General features: G+C 41.8%; 1 protein-coding gene across 2 annotated transcripts in view; it reads left to right on the forward strand.

Moving 5' to 3' along the window:
- Nucleotides 1-19,348, forward strand: part of cdh13 (cadherin 13, H-cadherin (heart)) — a 168,284-nt gene that overhangs the window by 69,410 nt on the left and 79,526 nt on the right. For both annotated transcript variants that reach the window (XM_026364668.1, XM_026364669.1), the window contains exon 6: nt 3,863-4,041. In XM_026364668.1, coding sequence (XP_026220453.1) covers nt 3,863-4,041 — 179 coding nt within the window. The remainder of the gene's footprint in view (nt 1-3,862; nt 4,042-19,348) is intronic.

Below are 19,348 nucleotides of genomic sequence, written 5' to 3' on the forward strand. Positions count from 1 at the left end.
AGCTGGATGCAGCAGCTGGAATTTTAGACATGAGTGGGAACGAATGGCTGCATTAAGGACGAAAACCACAAGTCAGAAGCCTGTGTTGCTTCTGTAACTGTGCTCTTAAACAGAATGAATGAATCTGTCTTACGTTTCATTCATTTCTCTTCATTAATGCAACGATTTTAACAAATAGGCCACTGTTGTACAGCACCTTTTGAAGGAATGCAAAGTCTACTGTGACTCCTCATCACCTGTTTACTGCATGTGAAGATAAGAAAAAGGAGCTATTTGCTAAACTGCCTTCAAATAATCATCAAGGCACAAAACAGTTCAAGGTAACAGGGCATTTACTAAGGATGTCTACAAGTCCAGCTGCAATACAGTTGATTAAAATGACCTGCTGCTAAAAACACATATTCAAGCAGAAGGCCACAGAGGAGAGACCTAAGGCTGCGTAATATAAGATAAAATAATTCTATTTATGCTCTGAGCGAGTTAGGAAATACAGAGCTCTAATCAAATTATTTCATAAACATATTTTAAATCAGCTGAAAACGTGGGTTTGAATTCAAAAGTAAAACATTTAAAAACACCAAATGCCAAATGAATAATCAAGGCTGATGTTTAGAAAAAAATACATGAAAAAAAAAAACATGATTTTAATTTTAATTAAGAGTTTAAAAGTGTACCTAATCTCTTTTTTCAGGACTTAGTTGGGTGTTTGGTCAGAGTTTGACAGGTGACAACAACACAAGGAAAAATCCACAACTCTGTCAACAGACACTCAACTGAATTCATGACATCACTGTTTTCCAGATGAGCCTCTCTGACTTAAGATAAAAAAGAAATCTGTTGCTGGAAATACCCAAAACATGTTCATGCAAGAGTCTATCACTCACAATACTGAGAAGATGTATATTCAGCCTTTTAATCTAAAAATTGAAATATATACTGATTAAGTCAATAGACCATTGATTAAGGGCACCAATTGTAATATTTTGTGCAGCTACACAAAATCACACAAATACACAGAAACCATTTTGTATATGTATAATTTAAAATGCTCTTTAAACCCAGCAGCATAGCCACATTCTGAAGTAAATGCAGGCAAATACAATGTGAAAGCTAAAAGAGGTACTGGAGAATGAATTGTAGCTCAAAGGCTAAGGTCAGGCCTTTTCTCTATCAGTAGTATTTTCACCAATCCCCATACAGACACTAAAAGCACCAAAGAGTTGTCTCTACTCACAGGTAATGTCCTTTAGAAACTTTTAGCTTATTTGTTTGTGGCATAGACGCTGTCTCTGTTGTCGTTGTAAAAACACATCGCTGTACTTTGTGGAGGCAACGGCTAATGCACAAGTTCTTGAAGTGAGATCGCTGCTCTTTTGAATCATTCTCAGACAGCCCAGACAAATAAGCTAATCCAGGTTGAAGACTGCTGGACAATACTTTTAATACAGAAATGGCCGAGCTTTTCCTGTCCGCTTTGTGCTGTTTTCCTTCTACCGTTCTATTGTTTCTTCACTTTCCCATGCCTCCCTTTCTCTCTGTGACCTTGCAATTTTCTGTCGAACCTTTTCATGCACATTTATCTCTGCTACCACCTCTTCACTGTGTTCTGCTCCTTATGAATATGTGCTTGTAATTCATTATCATATATCTCAGCAGCACTGGTGAGAGATAAGATGATTCCTCTTTGAACTTCCTCTCTCATTCTCACCTGAGAATAGAATGGCTCTGTTCTTGGCCTTTTTTCAGTCACTTGAGTAAGTCTGATTAATATAAATCCCATTTCAGATTTTGAAATATCCATTGTACATGATGAATAATTGCAAATGGAACACCAAATTGAGCACACACATCAACTCTGTGTGTGTGTGTGGTACAGTTCAACACACAGCAGCATCACATTTACCCTTTTTTCTCTCTTGTCTGTGTCCTTTGGCTCAATCCATGTTTTTCACACCATGTCAGTTGTCGATACCGTGTCCCACTGGCCTGTGTGATGAAGTCACTTGACAACATGCCTTGGATCCTGCCAGTAGATGTGATAAGACAGGACAATGAGCCTTTGCAGAGACCACCCACATGATCACATGTTGTGATTAAGCACAGCAGTTATGCCCATCTGCACTGTCCCATTACACACCGCTTGATGTTTATTATGTAAGCTGATTGATGTAGACGCTTGTGTTATATTGGCGACAAAGGCTTATTGGTTACATGATACTCATTTGTGGGTGGAATCATGGTATCTGATGAAGACAGTGAGGTCTGAAAGGGTCAGCTCGACTTTGTTATCTCATAAAACATATAATATGGTCGTGCTGCATTCAAGAGACCTCAGTCTGCTGGCAGAACGATACATAATTCACTGAGATCTGTTCAAGATAACCAATTTAGTCATCGTTCTTAACACCCTAATTTGCTGCCGGTCGGCGCGCGTGTCTCCCAAAGCCATGCGCACGTACATGTGTGTTTGTGCACACGCTCACTGAATCATCTGTAACAGTGTGGCTCTCAAGGTGTGAAGTGGAACAGAGTATAGGTAATGAAGGAGATGGCACTGTGTAATTATTCTGCAGAGGAAGGATTACTGGTTTACTTAACCATTAATGGTTCACCTTGAAGTGCAAATGCCAAGAGGATAAAACCCACACCTCTCTGCCCCTCATTACCTTCAGATGGACTAAAGACGTTTGCTACTAAGCCGTCATTATTTAATGTAGACTTTGCATATTTTCCTGTAGTCCTTTTGTGTCTTATATGAGTAGTTTGGCTAATGCACTGTGAAAAAGTAGCGTCGGGTATTAAGACGAAGCATGAAAAGAGATCGATGTTTATGAGCCATGCTACACGGTGCTGGTATTTGGAACTTAGAGGGACTGTTTTGTCAAATATGTAGGTCAAATAAGAATCACACTGGGTTTCTTGACAGAAAACATTAAACTTCAGTTGGTTTAATAGTTACAGAAACGAATAAGCTTTATGTAAGGTAGCCCAGGCAACCCAGCATAAAAATAAGATCACAGAAAAAGAGCTAAGCCCATCATTGAAGTAAAACACTTCAAATTCTTTGCTACTCAGACAATTATCAACGCTATCTTCTAGAGTGAGCTAAACATCCACTTCTTATCTTAAGTATCCAGTGTACCGAACATACCATCTCATCAGAATGAGTCACACTTACCAACGTAAAACACACTGGGGGTGGTATTCAACTGTATTTTATCGTGATGTATCTCACTGCAAGCTGATGACAGCAGGAACGTAAAGCTTTCAATGGAAACTCAGTTTATAATGCGTGTGTGTGTGTGTGTGTGTGTGTGTGTGTGTGCGTGTGCGTGTACAGATCAGAGCACATGTCCTTGCATTTACATGAGTACATTTCTATATGTGCGGATTGAGTGGGATTCCTGCTGAATCAGTGCAAGTGTATCACGGTCTCATCACAGCCAAGAGACCGAGATTGAGCGTTTAGGGGGTGTCAAGGATTACCTCCTATTTCAGCTCAGCTGCAGCAGACAGGATTTCCATTTTTGTGCCCATTAGCAAATAAAATACACCCTGCTGTTAGAGTTGAGATGAAGGAGAAAACACATTAATAGGAAAGGCTAACTTTTAAAGTGGCTGTCTGGGCAGCAGCAGTTTGTAATTGCACTTTGGCAGCACTTCTGCTGCCACGATTACTCAGGTGTTAGAACCCCAAACAAAATGTACAAATGTACATGAAATACGCAGACGACAAGCTAGGCTCATTTTGATTGACTGTTTGAACATCTCATAGGTTGTGAGCAAAATACACAGTGCTAGTGTAAGCATTCAGACAGTCAGAAGATCCGACTCAACCCTTTTCTTTTGTTCTCTTTTCCAGGAACCACAGTGATGACAATGACAGCATTTGACGCTGATGACCCTGCCACGGATAACGCCGTGTTGCGCTACAACATTGTCAGACAGTCACCAGACAAGCCGTCCCCAAACATGTTCTACATTGATGCAGAAAAAGGCGACATTGTCACTGTCATCTCACCCATGTTGCTTGACAGAGAGGTGGGTTAACACTAGCTGTAATGATCACAAAGCAGTGGTTATTAGACAAATACTGTTTAGATTTGATGCTGTGTTTTAATTTTCATCTGTGTTAAACTATGAAAAAAGGCCTTTTGGTCTTGTCCCCTTAAAGCAGTGGCTACAAAACCGTCCTCAGTAAAACAAATTTGTTCTGAGCCATCATATTTTTCCAATAATGAAACATTTCTGATGAGAGGGGTTTCTCCCAAACCATAGGTCAAGGGGGGTCATAGTTTGATGAGTATGGCACTGATGTGAGTCACTTACTGTGAACTTTGTGGTCACTAAATCCAGGTTAGACGCTGTATCAGAAACTTTGGACGTGTCAGACATTGACCACCATTATCAAAGCACCAAATTACAAAATCTTTGGAGACCTTCACATGTCACCAGAACAGCTTCAATTCAGCATTCAACACAATCATCCCTCAGCTTCTGATCCTGAAGCAGACCCCACACACTCCTCACATACCATTCACACTATTGCAGCATTCAGGATCTCACAACGAGACTGTGTAACTCTTTCTTTCCCCTAGTCATCAGACTTTAAAACACATGGACTGAAAAGACCACAACAGACACACAATGAGACACACACACAATATTGCACATGGGCACCTTTTGAGCTGTCCTTCGGTGTGGTTTGTATTAGTCAGGTTCGGACATCTTTTTCGATCAGTTCAGAATTTTCAGCTTTTATTCCTATATAGAGATTCTGGACATTCAGGATGAGACATTATGAAATATTCAACACTTTGATTTAACAGATACCAGTGACTCTACTTTACAACCTTAAGACCAGAACTACTGGATTTTTCTGTTAAGACTAAGACACAAGCAGAATTGTAAAGATTAAGTTTTTTTTTTTTTATTTTGAAATGCTAAAACTGGAACCTAATGTGCGTGTTTTTGCGGATGTGGGAGGAAACCTGAGCACCAGGAGAAAACCCACACAGACACGGGGAGAACATGCAAACTCCACACAGACCCACCTCCACCTGTGTAGGTGGAGGTGGGTCTGTGAGTCTCCGTGCTGTCCTGTGAAACCCCAATCCTCCCATCCTGAATTCCCTGTGTGGGGATTCATGATGGGAGAATTGGGGTTCACTCCCCCCCCCTCCCCTTCCTCTGAAGTTGACAGAGAAAGGGGAGTGGGGGAATAAGGGCATCACGGAGACTCACATTCATGCCTCCACCTGTGTGGGTGGAGGCATGTCTGTGAGTCTCCATGCTGTCCTGTGGGTTGGGGGTGTATGGTGTGGGTGGTGGGATGATGTGTGTGGTGAGGGTGTGGGGGGGTTGGGGGGGGGGGGGTTAGAATGGAGGGAGTGAGGGGGATAGAGGATGTGTGGTGGGGAGAGGAAGCGAGGGAGGGGGTTAGGGAAGGAGGGGGTGAGGTCGATGGAGGAAGGGTAGAGGGTTTGTGATAGGAGGGTGGGGAGGGTAAGGGACACAGAGGAAGGTGGAGGGAAGGAGGGGGTGAGATAGAAGTTGTGGTTGTGAAGTGAAAGAGGGAGTAAAGGAGGGGGAGATGGATGGTGAGGTTGAGGATTTGAAGATCAGGTGGGGAGGTGAAGGGGACGGAGGAGGAAGCTACTCTCCAGTAGCTTCCTCCTCCACCTTACTGTTGCTGTCACACTGCTGTTTCTTGTGCCTCCAGCTTCCCTTCTCCTCCTTCTCTTTCTTCTTCTCCATCTTCTGTTTGTCTTTCAGCTCCTTTTTCTCCTCCCTTTTCTTCTTCTTCTGCTCCTCCTTTTCCTGTTTGTCCTTCAATTTCTTCTCCATCTTCTCTCTTTTTCTGGTCTCCGCCTGTGTCTGTGCAGCCACGTCCTCTGACTTCTTCTTAAAATGAAACCAGGAACGTTTGCTCTTCTTCTGCTGTTTGTGGCAGGGCTGCTCCAGTTCTGTCATTTCCTCTTCCATGTTTTTCTTCTCCTCCATCAGTTCTGTGTGTTCTTCAGACACATTTGTATTCTCCTCCTTCAGTTCTTTCTGGTCCTCCACCAGTTCAGTCTTTTCCTCGATCAGTTGGTTCTTTTCTTTCTCCAGTTCAGTCTTTTCCTGGATCAGTTGTTTCTTGTCTTTCTCCAGTGCTGTCTTTTCCTCCATCAGTTGGTTCTTCTCATTGTTCAGTTCAGCCTTTTCCTCCATCAGCTTCCTGTTCTCCTCCATCAGTCTCCTCTTCTCGTCCTCCAGTTGTTTAAAGGATGTCTTCCAGCTCTCTTGTTTCTCTGCAAGCTCCTTGCCGACCTCTTCCTGCAGGCAGCTGTATTTTGTCTGCCATTCTTTATCGCAGTAGCTGTGATCTGCTTCTTTCTGCCACAGCTGGACTGTGGTCTGTGAGATCTTCTCGCAGAGACTCTCTTTGTCTTTTTTCAGCTGCAAGTTCTCTTTTTCCTTCTGCTGCAGCTCCTCTCCCAGCTCTATTATCTTCTGCTGGAGGTCAGTGATCATGGTGGTGTTATTCTGGGCCAGTGCACCGACCTCCAGAAGCTGTTCTTGGTGCTTTATCACTTTAAGCGTCTCGTCCTTTACCTGTGCTACCAGGTTGTCTCGCATGTCATTCATCACCATTATCTCGTTGTCCTTCATATTGAGACAGTGATTGAGGTTGGAGATTTGTGACTCGTACATTACGTTGGTCTCGTTGATCTCCTTGTCCTTGGCCTCCAGCAGTGCCTTCAGGTTTTGGACTTCCTGTGTCATGTTGTTTAGCTGATTTTGTAGATAGTAGTTGCGCCGATTAGCACTGGACAGTTGGCATGTCAGACGATGCACCTCCTCGTATGGGTTTTCTGCTGGTCTGCCATTGTATCGGTTTTCTGCTGGTCTGCCATTGTATTGGTTTTCTGCTGGTCTGCCATTGTATTGGTTTTCTGCTGGTCTGCCATTGTATTGGTTTTCTGCTGGTCTGCCATTGTATTGGTATTCTTCTGGTCTGCCATTGTGTTGGTTTTCTGCTGGTCTGCTATTATATGAGCAGCCGCGGGAAGTATGTCCAGGTCTTGCATATCTCCCTCTGTATGCTTGGGTTTGCTGGGGCATCTGGGTGCTGGGACCTGTAGATGCTGGATACTGAGGTGTTTCAGCCATGGCTCTAAGTAGTGCTGCTGGTTCACTGGCTGGTTCACAAATACAGTTTTCTGTAGAAATTTTCGAGTTGAAAATCTTGCAGTGATTTCTGAACACGATTCGTTGTGTAGAAACTCGTACTAGACTTTGAAACAGTCTTTGTGTCTTGTCAGAGCTGAGCTGAGCTTTGATCCAAGTTCTAGAATGATGTCATCTGTGACATCACTTACTTTGATCATTTAGAAGCCACGCCCACAGAATCAGTAGTCACCTGCAGTGTTTATGTTTAAAAAAACAGAAATTGCTACATTTTTTAGACAAAAACAAACAATATCCCAGACACTGATAAAATGATGCTGTTGATTACATGAATATTCCTATTTATTCAAGTTCCTGATATATTTCACATGTGCCCCAGAAATAAAGCATCCACAGAAATCTTAAATTTCCAGGTCTTGGTAACTATTAACCTGGCAAACGTGGGTTGCGTATCAATCTGCGCTTAGTGATGGTCCTTTACTAAACGTTTTTCCTTGACAGGTTCTTACACACGTCACAGGCAGTTGTCAAATATTATAGTACTGTATGTATAAGTGTGTCTGTGGGTGCTTTATGCCAGCTATAGGTTTTCGTGTGTGTGTCTTTGTGAAGATGAGTGCTTGTGTGTTCCAACGAGCCGGCGCAGAACCCATAAGAGCATCTCTCCATTTCCCCCGTCTAACCGGAGCGAGACAACGGGATGATTGCTTTTTCAGCAGGGTGACGAATGCCAGAACATCGATTGGGTTCGCTGGTGGAAGAGGAATATTAGCTGTTGTCAGACACTTAGCGCATAGTTTAATTGAGGTGATACACACTCATCCACCGACTGTGGTGGTGTCCAACACGTCTGGCTAAAAACCTCCCATCCGGAACTGCTGGAACCATGGCTGCTAACCACCCTGATGAGCCCCTCCCTGAGATACAGTAAACTATTTAATAGAGATGTAATTGATTAAAAGTACGGTGAAATGAGATGTAGTCAATGCAGAGTGTGCAGTTAGAGAAAGATATAATAACTTGAGAAATGTTGGTTGGTCATGCTTGGTGAAAAAAGTGAAACGTTTAAAGCATACATATGCAGGGTATTTCAGAGAATAACTCTTCATGAAGACAGAGAAACAATAGCAGCACTCCTCCACTGGTCTGCAGCCAGGATTTATTACAACCACTGGTGGGCTGGCATTTTAATATGCAGCTGAAATCCTCTGAAGAAAGCACAGAGCCATAGTGTCAACGTGGTTTTTGTTTCTTGAAGTCTCACTATTGCGACAGAGAGCTTGTTCGGTATCAGAGGTTTGCCTCTTGTATATCCTTTTTTTTGTCCAAGGTGCATGTGTGTGCTGTGCAGCAGGACTGTGGCATCGTGCTTTGCAGACATCTTAACTGAAATGAAAAAAGAAATTCATTGAACAGAACATGATGGAGCTGACGTGAATATTTATAGCAATCAGTAAAGATGAATTTATGGGGGATGATGGGATGTTGCAGTCTATGAATTTGTCTTCATTTCAAATTCAATCAAAGAGAAAGATGCATAAACCAATATGGTGATTTTTCTTCTATTAAACAGCCAAACAGCTATGACTAATCCATTTCAGTGATAGTAGCCTGCTGTGGTATTAACATGATGGCGGTGTGGCTAACCAAAAGCAGTATTAGCCTGAAGCACCATGTAAGATTGTCTTTATGTTGTATCTACAAGTATCTATCCTGCTCGTCCACACACTGACATAATTTATTAGTGAGCTGGATTTTTCAAAAACATCCTGAGGGCTTTTAGCAGTAGTCCAACTAGACTGCATCATCTCTGGGAAAGAAAGGAAAAAAAAAAAAAAGCACAGTCATTCAGCAGAGCCAGATGGAAGTGCAGAAGGCGTAAGTTTTAAACTGTCCTCCTCTAGGTCTGCAGACATTTAAACCCAACCACTTAAGCACATTCTCATAAATATGGCTCTGGCATGACACCCATCCATTCCATCTGCCCTGCGGAGTATAGTTTTTGATGACAGCATGTCCAGCGTATGTGTGCAGACTGTGGGTGACAGCGAGAAAAAGAGGGGCGTTTACACCCCAGGAAAAATGAAAAGAAGCACCAGATGGAGAAGGAGGCACAAAAGCCTGAAGAACCTTTGCCCTTCCATTCTTCTAATTCCTCAGACATACAGTAATTCAGGTGCAGCTCTGAGTGTGTTTGGATAGACACCTCACCTGCCCAAGGGAGGCAGAAAGCAATCCGGAGAAAATTGGAAAATCAATTTTGTCACATTGAAATCAGTTAGATTTTCCCTCTAGTGCTTTCTCTGAGGCGTAAAATCCTGTCTTGATATGCACATTTATTCCACCGCTCTGTGTTTTTCTCGTCACTTTACTTTAGACACATCCCCCCTCACTGTCTTATATTATTCTGACACACGATGCTGTTGGATCAATAGCGAGCTGTAATTTTTGACAGCTAATATTGCTGCAGGCATGAGACCATTTTCATAAGTCTGAAAGAACGGCAGAGTGTTCATATCTTTCACTCGATATACACGGAAAATCTCTCTTAATCATCAGAACACCGAAGAAATCAGTCTGCTTTACAAAAATGTCCATCTTGAGCTGTTTTCTCTTAACAAGCGGAAACTTCTACTTATGATCTGAGGCTGTGCAGACGGATAAAATACACTCGCTGCACACACAGAAATTTGATTTATGTAAGCTTTTTGCAGATGAACGTTCAAGTGAATGGGAAAAGTCAATATAGGATGCAAAGGCTCTGTGGTCTTTAACTTATTATTTCTGATTAGAGTTGAACAGGGAATGAACTTGACTCATAATGACAAAGAGGATATAAGAAGTTGAACTTTGTCACTATTATAAATTTGCATGTTTGACCCTTGTTGGCCTATGTGAAGCGCGGCGTATGGCACCTTATCCCTGACTGTGATTGAGCATTTGTGTGAGGAGTGTGTGTTGGTGAGCGGAACCTGTGCAACCATAAAGATACTGTCCTTGATTGCTGTGTGGGTGACTTTAAAGAGCAGATCCTACACAGAACTACATTATCATTACAAATGCTATTATCAAAATGATCCACATAAACTCTAAACATGAGGAAAATGTTGCTGATCATGACAAAATGTGTAATGATTTACAACCCTTGACTATACTTTTAAATTAATAATAGAATTATTAAAGTCATTTGGAAACAACGTCCATCCATCATATATTCTGAAATACCCATGTTCTTGTTGATCTTCTACAAGAAATCATAATCCCACTGTCTAAGCTGGTTTATTTATCAATCTAACACTAGTTTCCTCCGTCAACTGTGCTTTCATGCACCACCTCCCACTGTCACAGCCTGAACGCACTACATCCTCTTCAGAGGCTTGTGAACTGTAGGAGAGGGGATGAGAATCAGAAAAGAAGTGACATGAGCTGGGAAGATGGAGGATGGCAGCGCAGCAAATTTCCCTCTTGTCTACCAAATAACAAGGCTCCTCTGAAGGTGATCAGATTCACTAGTGCAATTCATTGGCAATGAGCTACAATGCCAAGAAAAAGTAAACAAACCCTTTTGGAATTATCTGCACTCATGCACAAATTAGATTTAGAATGAGGTCAGATCTTCATCTATAAAGTATATACAATTTACATTTAACTAATGACACACATACACCATTGTATTAGTCATGTTTATATTGAACATATTAATTTTGCCTCACAGTGTAAGCTGGAAAAAGTACTGACTGAGCGAGTGGAGGATGACACCAGGTTCCACTGGTGCACCTTGTTTTAAGGAGTGTGTTTTTTAAGTAATCTGATTTAAAAAAAAAAGAAAAAAGAAAAACTCAACATTTACATTTGCTGCTCTGCACAAATGGGATTGTAGGAGACTTACAATGAAGATTTGTTGAATACCACGAACATAGAGAGGGTTACAAAGAGTTCAGATATTAATCAGCCCAGAGTCTCTTTGTAAATGAAAATGATTTAGTAATGAGGTTTCCTTGAAGGTGGAGACTCACCTAACTAAGATAAAACTCCAAAGGCAAAACACACAATGCACAACGTAGAAGAAAGTGAACCCAAACAAACAGTAACCACTGCCTGAAGGCAAAAAGGACACTTTGGAGCTGTTTAACATATGAGTTCATGTGAGTCTTGCCGTAAACCAATCTTGGTGCATAGTTGCAGAGAGTGTTCACATGTAGCGTCCACAGCAGGTAGCCAAAAGTTCAAGCTCTTAATCTCCCAAAAGCAAAGAAACAAACAAACAACAATACACATGCTGTATACTGTACAAGGCATTGCATAAAAGCCCCCTCTGTAACAACATGAAGACATCATCATAAGGGTCAAGTGTAGTGGATGGAGCATGATGATCATTGGGGGGAAAATTAATTCTCAAAGCCTCTTACAGGATGATGTCAGGGTGGCAGGCCACCAACTGAAGCTCAACGGTACTAGAATGATGCAACAACAACTGGCTAAGTCAGACTCCAGCTGGTAACCCCATAGAGATGCTCTGGGAGAACATCAAGAGAGATATTCACACCAGACATCCTATAAATATGTCTGATGACAGCTTATGACGTAAGATCACTTTTAATGACCAGTAAATATACAGATAGTTCTGAAAGTTTTCAATGTTAAACTTCCAATGATCATGAATCTTATCAAAACATGTTCCAATGTCTTCCCATTAATGTTATGTACTCTGATTTACAGTATGCGTTTGCCTTAATGCAAAAAAAAAAAGCAGGAAATAGAAGTAGAAGTATTGAGAGAAAAATGAAAGGGGAAAGATTATTGGATTGAACTTCAACTGGAACATATCTGAAGTTACAGTACATTGATAGAGTGATCACATTTCCCAGGGATGCACACAAACATGTCTATGCCACACACACACACAAACACACGCTCACGCACACAAATTCGCGATCATTGTAATCTATTATAGTCTATGGAGCGTCCGTGTGCAGGCAGGCTGTAACCAGAGAGGACAGACTGCTAATGGCAGTGTGACTTTCTGACTCTCTAATGCTCTCTGGCCAATCTGGGAGCTGTCACTGCTAAGGATAGCCAATCGATGGACTCGACCGACCCTCCATCTCCCTCCATGTTCTACAAAGGTGAATTACATGGAGATAAAATGGATGTCTGCGTGTGTGTGTGTGTGTGTGTGTGTGTTTCTATATGTGCGTTGGGAATTGCGTTGTTTATATTCAAATGGATAAAACTGAATGGTTCGTTTATTTTGAGCCCCCCCCCCCCATCTCTGGGTGAGTGTCGTGAGTGCTTGTTAAATCTGTTTATTTCTGTCAGACAGAAAGCACATCTTAACAACCAATACAGTGCAACAGTGTTTGTTTGTTTGTTTGTTTTGTTTTTACCTGAAGGTGACTTTCAGATAGGAAGCTACTGCTTAACAGTCACTGCTTGGAAAAAAAAAAAAAAAAAGATTTGTGCCTGGAAACGAGCCCTTAAAGGACAGGATGAGTGAGCCAGGTAGTGCGCAGCCTGTTCTATGTTGTGTACACTACAAATCTGTGTTGTCAGGACTAGTTGTGCTCTTTGTTAAGACACATGCGTCACCTGTCAGCAAATTATCATTGTGTTGTATACTGTACATCAAGCACTTGCTTTCCTGTTGCCCGCACTGTAAACACGTTTACATCATCTGCTCTGCCGTGCTTTGTAAAAATCCAGAGTGGCAGGTAGATGGATGAACGTACACAATTATCCCTGATCAGCATTAGCATGTATTAATGGACGCGCATCAAGTGACCTTGTGTTTGTTTTGGCGCAGCGTCGGCAGAGTGCTTCTTGACAGTGTTCGTCTGATAAGGAAGCTTATCCTGTCTAATGGCTTATTTGGCTCAGTGGCCAGAGTGGCTAGAGTACATGCCTGTGTGCGTTGTGATGAATGACAGCTGAAGCTTTGGCAGGTTACTCTCTTCAGGAAAACTGCATTCATCTTCTTCGCTTCCATTGTTGTGATTGCCCCTCACCCCTTTATTCCTCCCCCTGCTGCGCCTGTTCATCACTTTGTTTTCTTGCTTATTTTCATTTTGTGTTATTTTCCGTCTTTGTCTCCCCGCCTCAGCGTCTATCTCTTTTTTTTTTTCTTTTTTTTCCCAGCTCCCCTCCTCTGTCAACACTTCACTCTGGACATCCAATTACTCGCAGGTCATAGCATAGTGATTCCATTCAGAGCAGCGCCATTCAGCGCGGGCCTCAAACAGCCATTCAAATTACGTCCTCGGCTGCCTTCAGAGTTGCCGCTCTGCAAAATGTTGTTTTCAAACATTTCTGGGGCCACCACCTAATCTGATCCCCCAAACATAATTGAATGTCAGTCGTCACATAAAGATGCTTTCCTCTCTTCAATTAGCGTCTCGTTTCCTCGTGTCACAGCAACAAGACGAAGCAGACAGAGAAATATTTACTCCTTCCAGGTAGAGGCCAGAGAGAGTTATTATATTATGTCATTTATATGCAAATAATACAGCGCAGGGAACACATTGATAAGATTTCATTACAGCAGATCTGATGTGCACTTCAGTTTATAAACTCCCTTTCATTCCCCTATTATGATCTGGAGATTGGACAGGTGTGAGTATACGTGCTGGCTGGAGAGAGATGCAGCCAAGTATGGACAAAGGTATAGGCCCTCAGAGGAGATGAAGATCGAAAGCCGGGTGGAAACACACAGACCCGGTGTCAGCGTGAAGAGGTGCATCCCTGCCTGGGAGGTGGTCGTCAAGGAGGACGAGTGATCAGTGAGAGAGTGAAGTGCCAGTTCGATATCTGCGGAGAAATACGGCTTGGGGGAGAACGGTGTAAGGTTCATGGATTTAGAGGCGGCAGCAGGATGAATGGCAATTTTTGCAAAGGCATTGTTCACAGCATCTTCACGACAGTGAAGTACTTAGATGGACACTGGATTCTTCTTTGTGTGGAAATCGTTTGAAGATACAGAAGTGTATATCTGCAAAAACAGAGAGAACCAAGTACCTACAGTACTGTATATACATGAACTACAGCTTGTGTAGTAGTGTGAAATACATTCATAGGTTCTGTACCCTTCAAAAACAGTGAATATGCATCTATAGTAGATATTACGGATTGTATGAAGTGGCTGCTATGGATTTTTTGAGAGATGGGTTAAAGCAATGTTTGCTCTCTAAACTCATAGTTTTGCTAATGATGAACACAGTGACCTTTTCAGTCTGATTTATCTATCTGTATTAATTTAGCTACTGCTGTATTATGTGTTTCCCTGCGTCTTTTATTGTAGGTTTGCGTGTGAGTGTGAGTTGTTGCACTCCAATGCCCTCAATATCTGAAAAATGTCTCATCTGAAACCACAATTGGTAAAGCGTTACCGTACAATTAATTGTGATTAATTAAGAGTGGAGATCGTGTAGAAGACAGGAAGGTTCAGAATAATAAATTATCCCTTCAAAAATAGATTAATTGTGAAAATAACACACTTCTTGTATAGATACAGTGAGGGAAAAAATTATTTGAACCCCAGCTGATTTTGTAAGTTTGCCCACTAACAAAGAAATGATCAGGCTATAATTTCAATGGTAGGTGTATTTGAACAGTGAGACACAACAATGACAAAAAAAATCCAGAAAAATGCGTTTCAAAAAGAGTTATAAATTAATTTGCATTTCCACGAAGGAAAGAAGTATTTGATCCCTTCGAAAAACGTGCTTTAGTACTTGGTGGCAAAACCTTTGTTGGCAATCACAGAGGTCAGCCGTTTCTTGTAGTTGGCCACAAGGTTTGCACACATCTCAGGGGGGATTTTGGCCCACTCCTCTTTGCAGATCCTCTCCAATGTTTGGCAACTCGAACCTTCAGCTCCCTCCACAGATTTTCTAAGGGGGTAAGGTCTGGAGACTGACTAGGCCACTCCATGACCTTAATATGCTTCTTCTTGAGCCAGTGATTTGTTGCCTTAGCCGTGTGTTTTGGATCATTGTCATGCTGGAGTACCCAACCACCACCCTTTTCAATGCCCTGACTGAGGGAAGGAGGTTCTCACCCAACATTTGACGGTACATGGCCCCATCCATCCTCCCTTTGATGCGGTGCAATTGTCCTGTCCCCTTGGCAGAAAAACACCCCCAAAGCATAATGTTTCCACCTCCATATTTGACAGTGGGGATGGTGTTTTTGGAGTCATAGGCAGCCTTCCTCCTCCTCCAAACACAGCGAGTTGAGTTGATGCCAAAGAGCTCGATTTTGGTCTTATCTGACCACACCCACTCTTTGGTCTTGGCCATGGTGAAGAGTTTGGAATCTGGATTGATTGATTGCTTCTGTGGACAGGTCTCTTTTATACAGGTAACGAGCTGAGAGGGCTGCCAATGTCAGCTCGTTACCTGTATAAGATCCACCTGGGAGCTAGAGATCTTGCTGACGGATAGGGGATCAAATACTTCTTTCCTTCATGGAAATGCAAATTAATTCATAACTCTTTTTGAAACGCATTTTTCTGGATTTTTTTTGTCATTGTTGTGTCTCACTGTTCAAATAAACCTACCATTGAAATTATAGCCTGATCATTTCTTTGTTAGTGGGCAAACTTACAAAATCAGCTGGGGTTCAAATAATTTTTTCCCTCACTGTATTGCATATGATTACAGTATATAATGACAGATGAGGTTATATACAAGAAGGCTACGAATCAACATATGCTAGCACCGTATGTCTGTTCAACATCTCCTCTCTCCAGATGTGCTTTAAAACACACAAGGTGCAATAAACAGTAGCTTATGGGGTTTTTTTTCTTTCATAAATGTAATTATCTAGGTATAATATATTCCCAGAAAGCTTTGTCTTAGATCTCAAGTATTTCTTTACAATAGTCATCATGATGTATTCATGAGTTTAGCACTCCAAAACTCAGCTAATTTGCTCAGAGATGTGTGGGTGTGGTTTGATCACATTTAATTAACAGTCAAACAGCAAACCAAGCAACCCACCAGCTGTCAACAGTCAAATGCTACCGAATCCTGAGTGGTGCATGGAAGCATGAGATATCATCTATAGCTAACTGACTCCCTTCGCTCTTCAAACCAGCGAGAAAATAGAAGAGAACAAAAATACAGAGCTCTCTTGTGAGAAATAACCAGATCTGTTCTAACTAAGGAAATAGTGGGTTCTCAAAGAAAGGCGCAAATTAGGATAACATGATTTCAGGACCTTTACTGCATCTCTCTAATTGAAAAACAACGCATTTTTGACTTCCTATCTAGTTTCCGATGTTTGCTCAAATAAATTCTACCTATTGCCCTGTAAGCCCTTGTATATACGTTCATTAACATAATCAAAGTAATGTGCTTGATGGCTCATGTAGTGCACCAAAGAAACAAAGGCGCAATCAGCTAATACTTCCTCGCACATAGATAACGGCTTTAACCCACAAAAGAAAGTAAAACATTTGAGTACATTACCAAGAGATCCCATTACAGAGAGTGTTACTGCAGTGTCTCCTGATGTAATGGCCAGTAGTCAGAGTTCTGGCAGCTGTAATCAATATGGTGTAGTTGGTGTGAACCCAACCACCTCACGTACCTCTTGCCACCCCCCCCCCACAAAATGAACAAGGTGGACACCAGTCGCAGGCATTGATGAAATACAGCACCCCTCCTTTTCCACCCCGTGCATCTCAATCCTTCCCCTCCTCAGCATCCTCCTCCTCCTCCTGCCTTCTCTCGCTCCTCTATCACGCCTCTGTCCAGTTGCATTAGTGAGGAAATGAGATTCCCCCTAATTAATTAGATCTCTGAGTGCTAAAGATGAAGATTACATCCCAATGAAGGTTAGAGGTGTCAATCACAGTATTTTATTTATTTATTTCTTTTTTTTAGGTTGAGCATTCCTCACGATAAATTGAGCCCCATGGGCTTTACGGGTAAAACTGTGTGTTGTTAATCTTATTTTTTCCTGCTAGCTTTAATTGAGTCTCACCAACAGTAGTCAATGAAAGCCTGAGACCAGACAGAAGCAGTAGGTGGAGAAATATATTCACCAGAAGAGCAGACGAGGTCCAGAACAGACGAGTGAGGGGAAAATGGAAAAAAAAAGAAGGATGAAGGTGAAAAATTGGATCATTAAGACACTAAGAGGATGGAACAACAGAGAGGGGAAAAAAATGCCGAACAAATCTGATAATGTGGGTTAAACTGAGTCAATTAGAGACAAATCGCTAAAATACTGTTTGTATGCGTTGTCAGAATTAGCAGTCAGTGTCATGAGGCTTTTTCCTCTCAGCGTTTTTCATGACAGATCCTCCATTTACATCCTGATGATGACTTACAGTACCAGTATGTCCTGATACACGCTTTAATTATCAGCAGTTTGAAAGGCCAGCGAGAAGGTAATTAACACAAAAATAATTAAATAAAATGCACCAGGGACTTGGTTGAGGTCAAATGTCTAAATAACTTTTTACTCCCTGCCTGTCTCTTTAGCCCTCGGTTCATCTGAATAATTTCTCCAAACAGTCACAATTTACCCATATCTGACCTCTTACTTCTTTGAAGATATATATTTCTGTGGTTGACGGGGAAAAAAAAAACTGCAAAATAATGGCTTTTTCTTATCAGCAAATGAAGTGACAGCTAAGCCATCTCTTCCCTCGTGGTTTGCAAGAGTGCAATGGGATTTTCTGCTGTGTACATTCAGTAACCTGCTTGGCATCCTAGAGTGCTGTAATTACTTTCAAACATCCATTATTTATGTCCATGTGGCACAGGGGTAGAGACACTGCAGCAACACAGTCTGTTCAAAGTCTCGAACTTGAGACGCTGACAGATGATGGAAAAGTTGTGACTGTCAACTGAGCTGCGTCCCATCAAGCTGCGACTACAGAATTAACTCTCAGACGACGGAGTAACATGTTGTGATGCTGTGCTGAAAGATATGCAGCAATAGTAACATCCTCACCTTAAAGGGGCATTCCACCAATTGTACCCACAGTCAGTGAGTGTTTTACAGTCTAGTTTTTTAATGTCTGAGTTTGATAGATGCAGGTGTTTACTGTGCTAGGAGGGTCTAACAAATAGGCAAGTGCATTATGGGAAATGTTTTTATAGCCCGACCTCTACTAGGATTAAAAGTAAGGTCATCTCAGCCTGTACTGCTTCGATTTTGGAAATCCTTTTCTTCAGTCTATTGTGAGGCTTCTGACTTGACGGGAGTGTGGAACTAAATTACTAGAATATCCATTTAAACTTCCACTCCGCTCCATTTTCTGATTTTGTTCTCCTGTTTTCTAGATTTCTTGTCGGAGTTCACAACCTTTTAGTTCTGCTATCATATCAGGAGGCCATTCTACTGTTTCACTCCAGGGGCTCGGGTAAATGTTGGTGCTTCTCAGTGAAAATAAGTGCTGTATGTTTTTGCTCTCCACCATTTCGCCTTTGCTCTGCAGTGGTTGAAAAAGCATTTTAATGTTTTCTTCCAGTAAAAGTACTAATACAACAATGCAGAATTTTTCAAATGTCATTGCTCCATTTAAAATCCTGCTTGAGTGACAGTACACAAGTCATCCAAACAATATACTACTACTCCTGAGGGTGCCAAAGATGCCTTTATTCTGGATCCAATGTACAACTGCTGTTGCTCCATACATTTCTGCACACAGTTAACAGCGTCCACCCCCTCTGGTTCTTCTCTTGGCTCTTGACTATGTTTTGCAAGGAAGAAAATGTAAGACAACAATGGATACAGTTCGGTTTCTTTTTCAGAGACAGAAACAGCCTTACTCCAACATTTTCATCCGTTTACTACATTTCACAGATGTCTGTTCTCACAATCTGCCCCTGTGTTGGTAAGTTTCCCTTTACAAACAATGTTACTATGTTTACTTGAGTAGGATTGTAGATTTGGCAGTAGACACACTATACTGTGATGTATTGTGTAGAAATGAGCAGCAGAGAGAGTGAGGTTTTTGTAATCTTGATTGGTGAAGTTCTTCGTCTTGTCATGGTCATAGCTCGGATCGGATTCTCACTCAAATGCGTACAGCTGTATTTAAATGGTGATGGTTTGAATGATATACTTTTTTGCTTATGTACTGGAGTCGGCAGAAGAACAGGGTCCTGCTCGACGTCTCTGTGTGTGTGGCCCCTAGTGCTGCCCACTGACAGTTACCACA

This window comes from Anabas testudineus, chromosome 6, assembly GCF_900324465.2.
Source record: "Anabas testudineus chromosome 6, fAnaTes1.2, whole genome shotgun sequence".
NCBI lineage: Eukaryota > Metazoa > Chordata > Actinopteri > Anabantiformes > Anabantidae > Anabas > Anabas testudineus.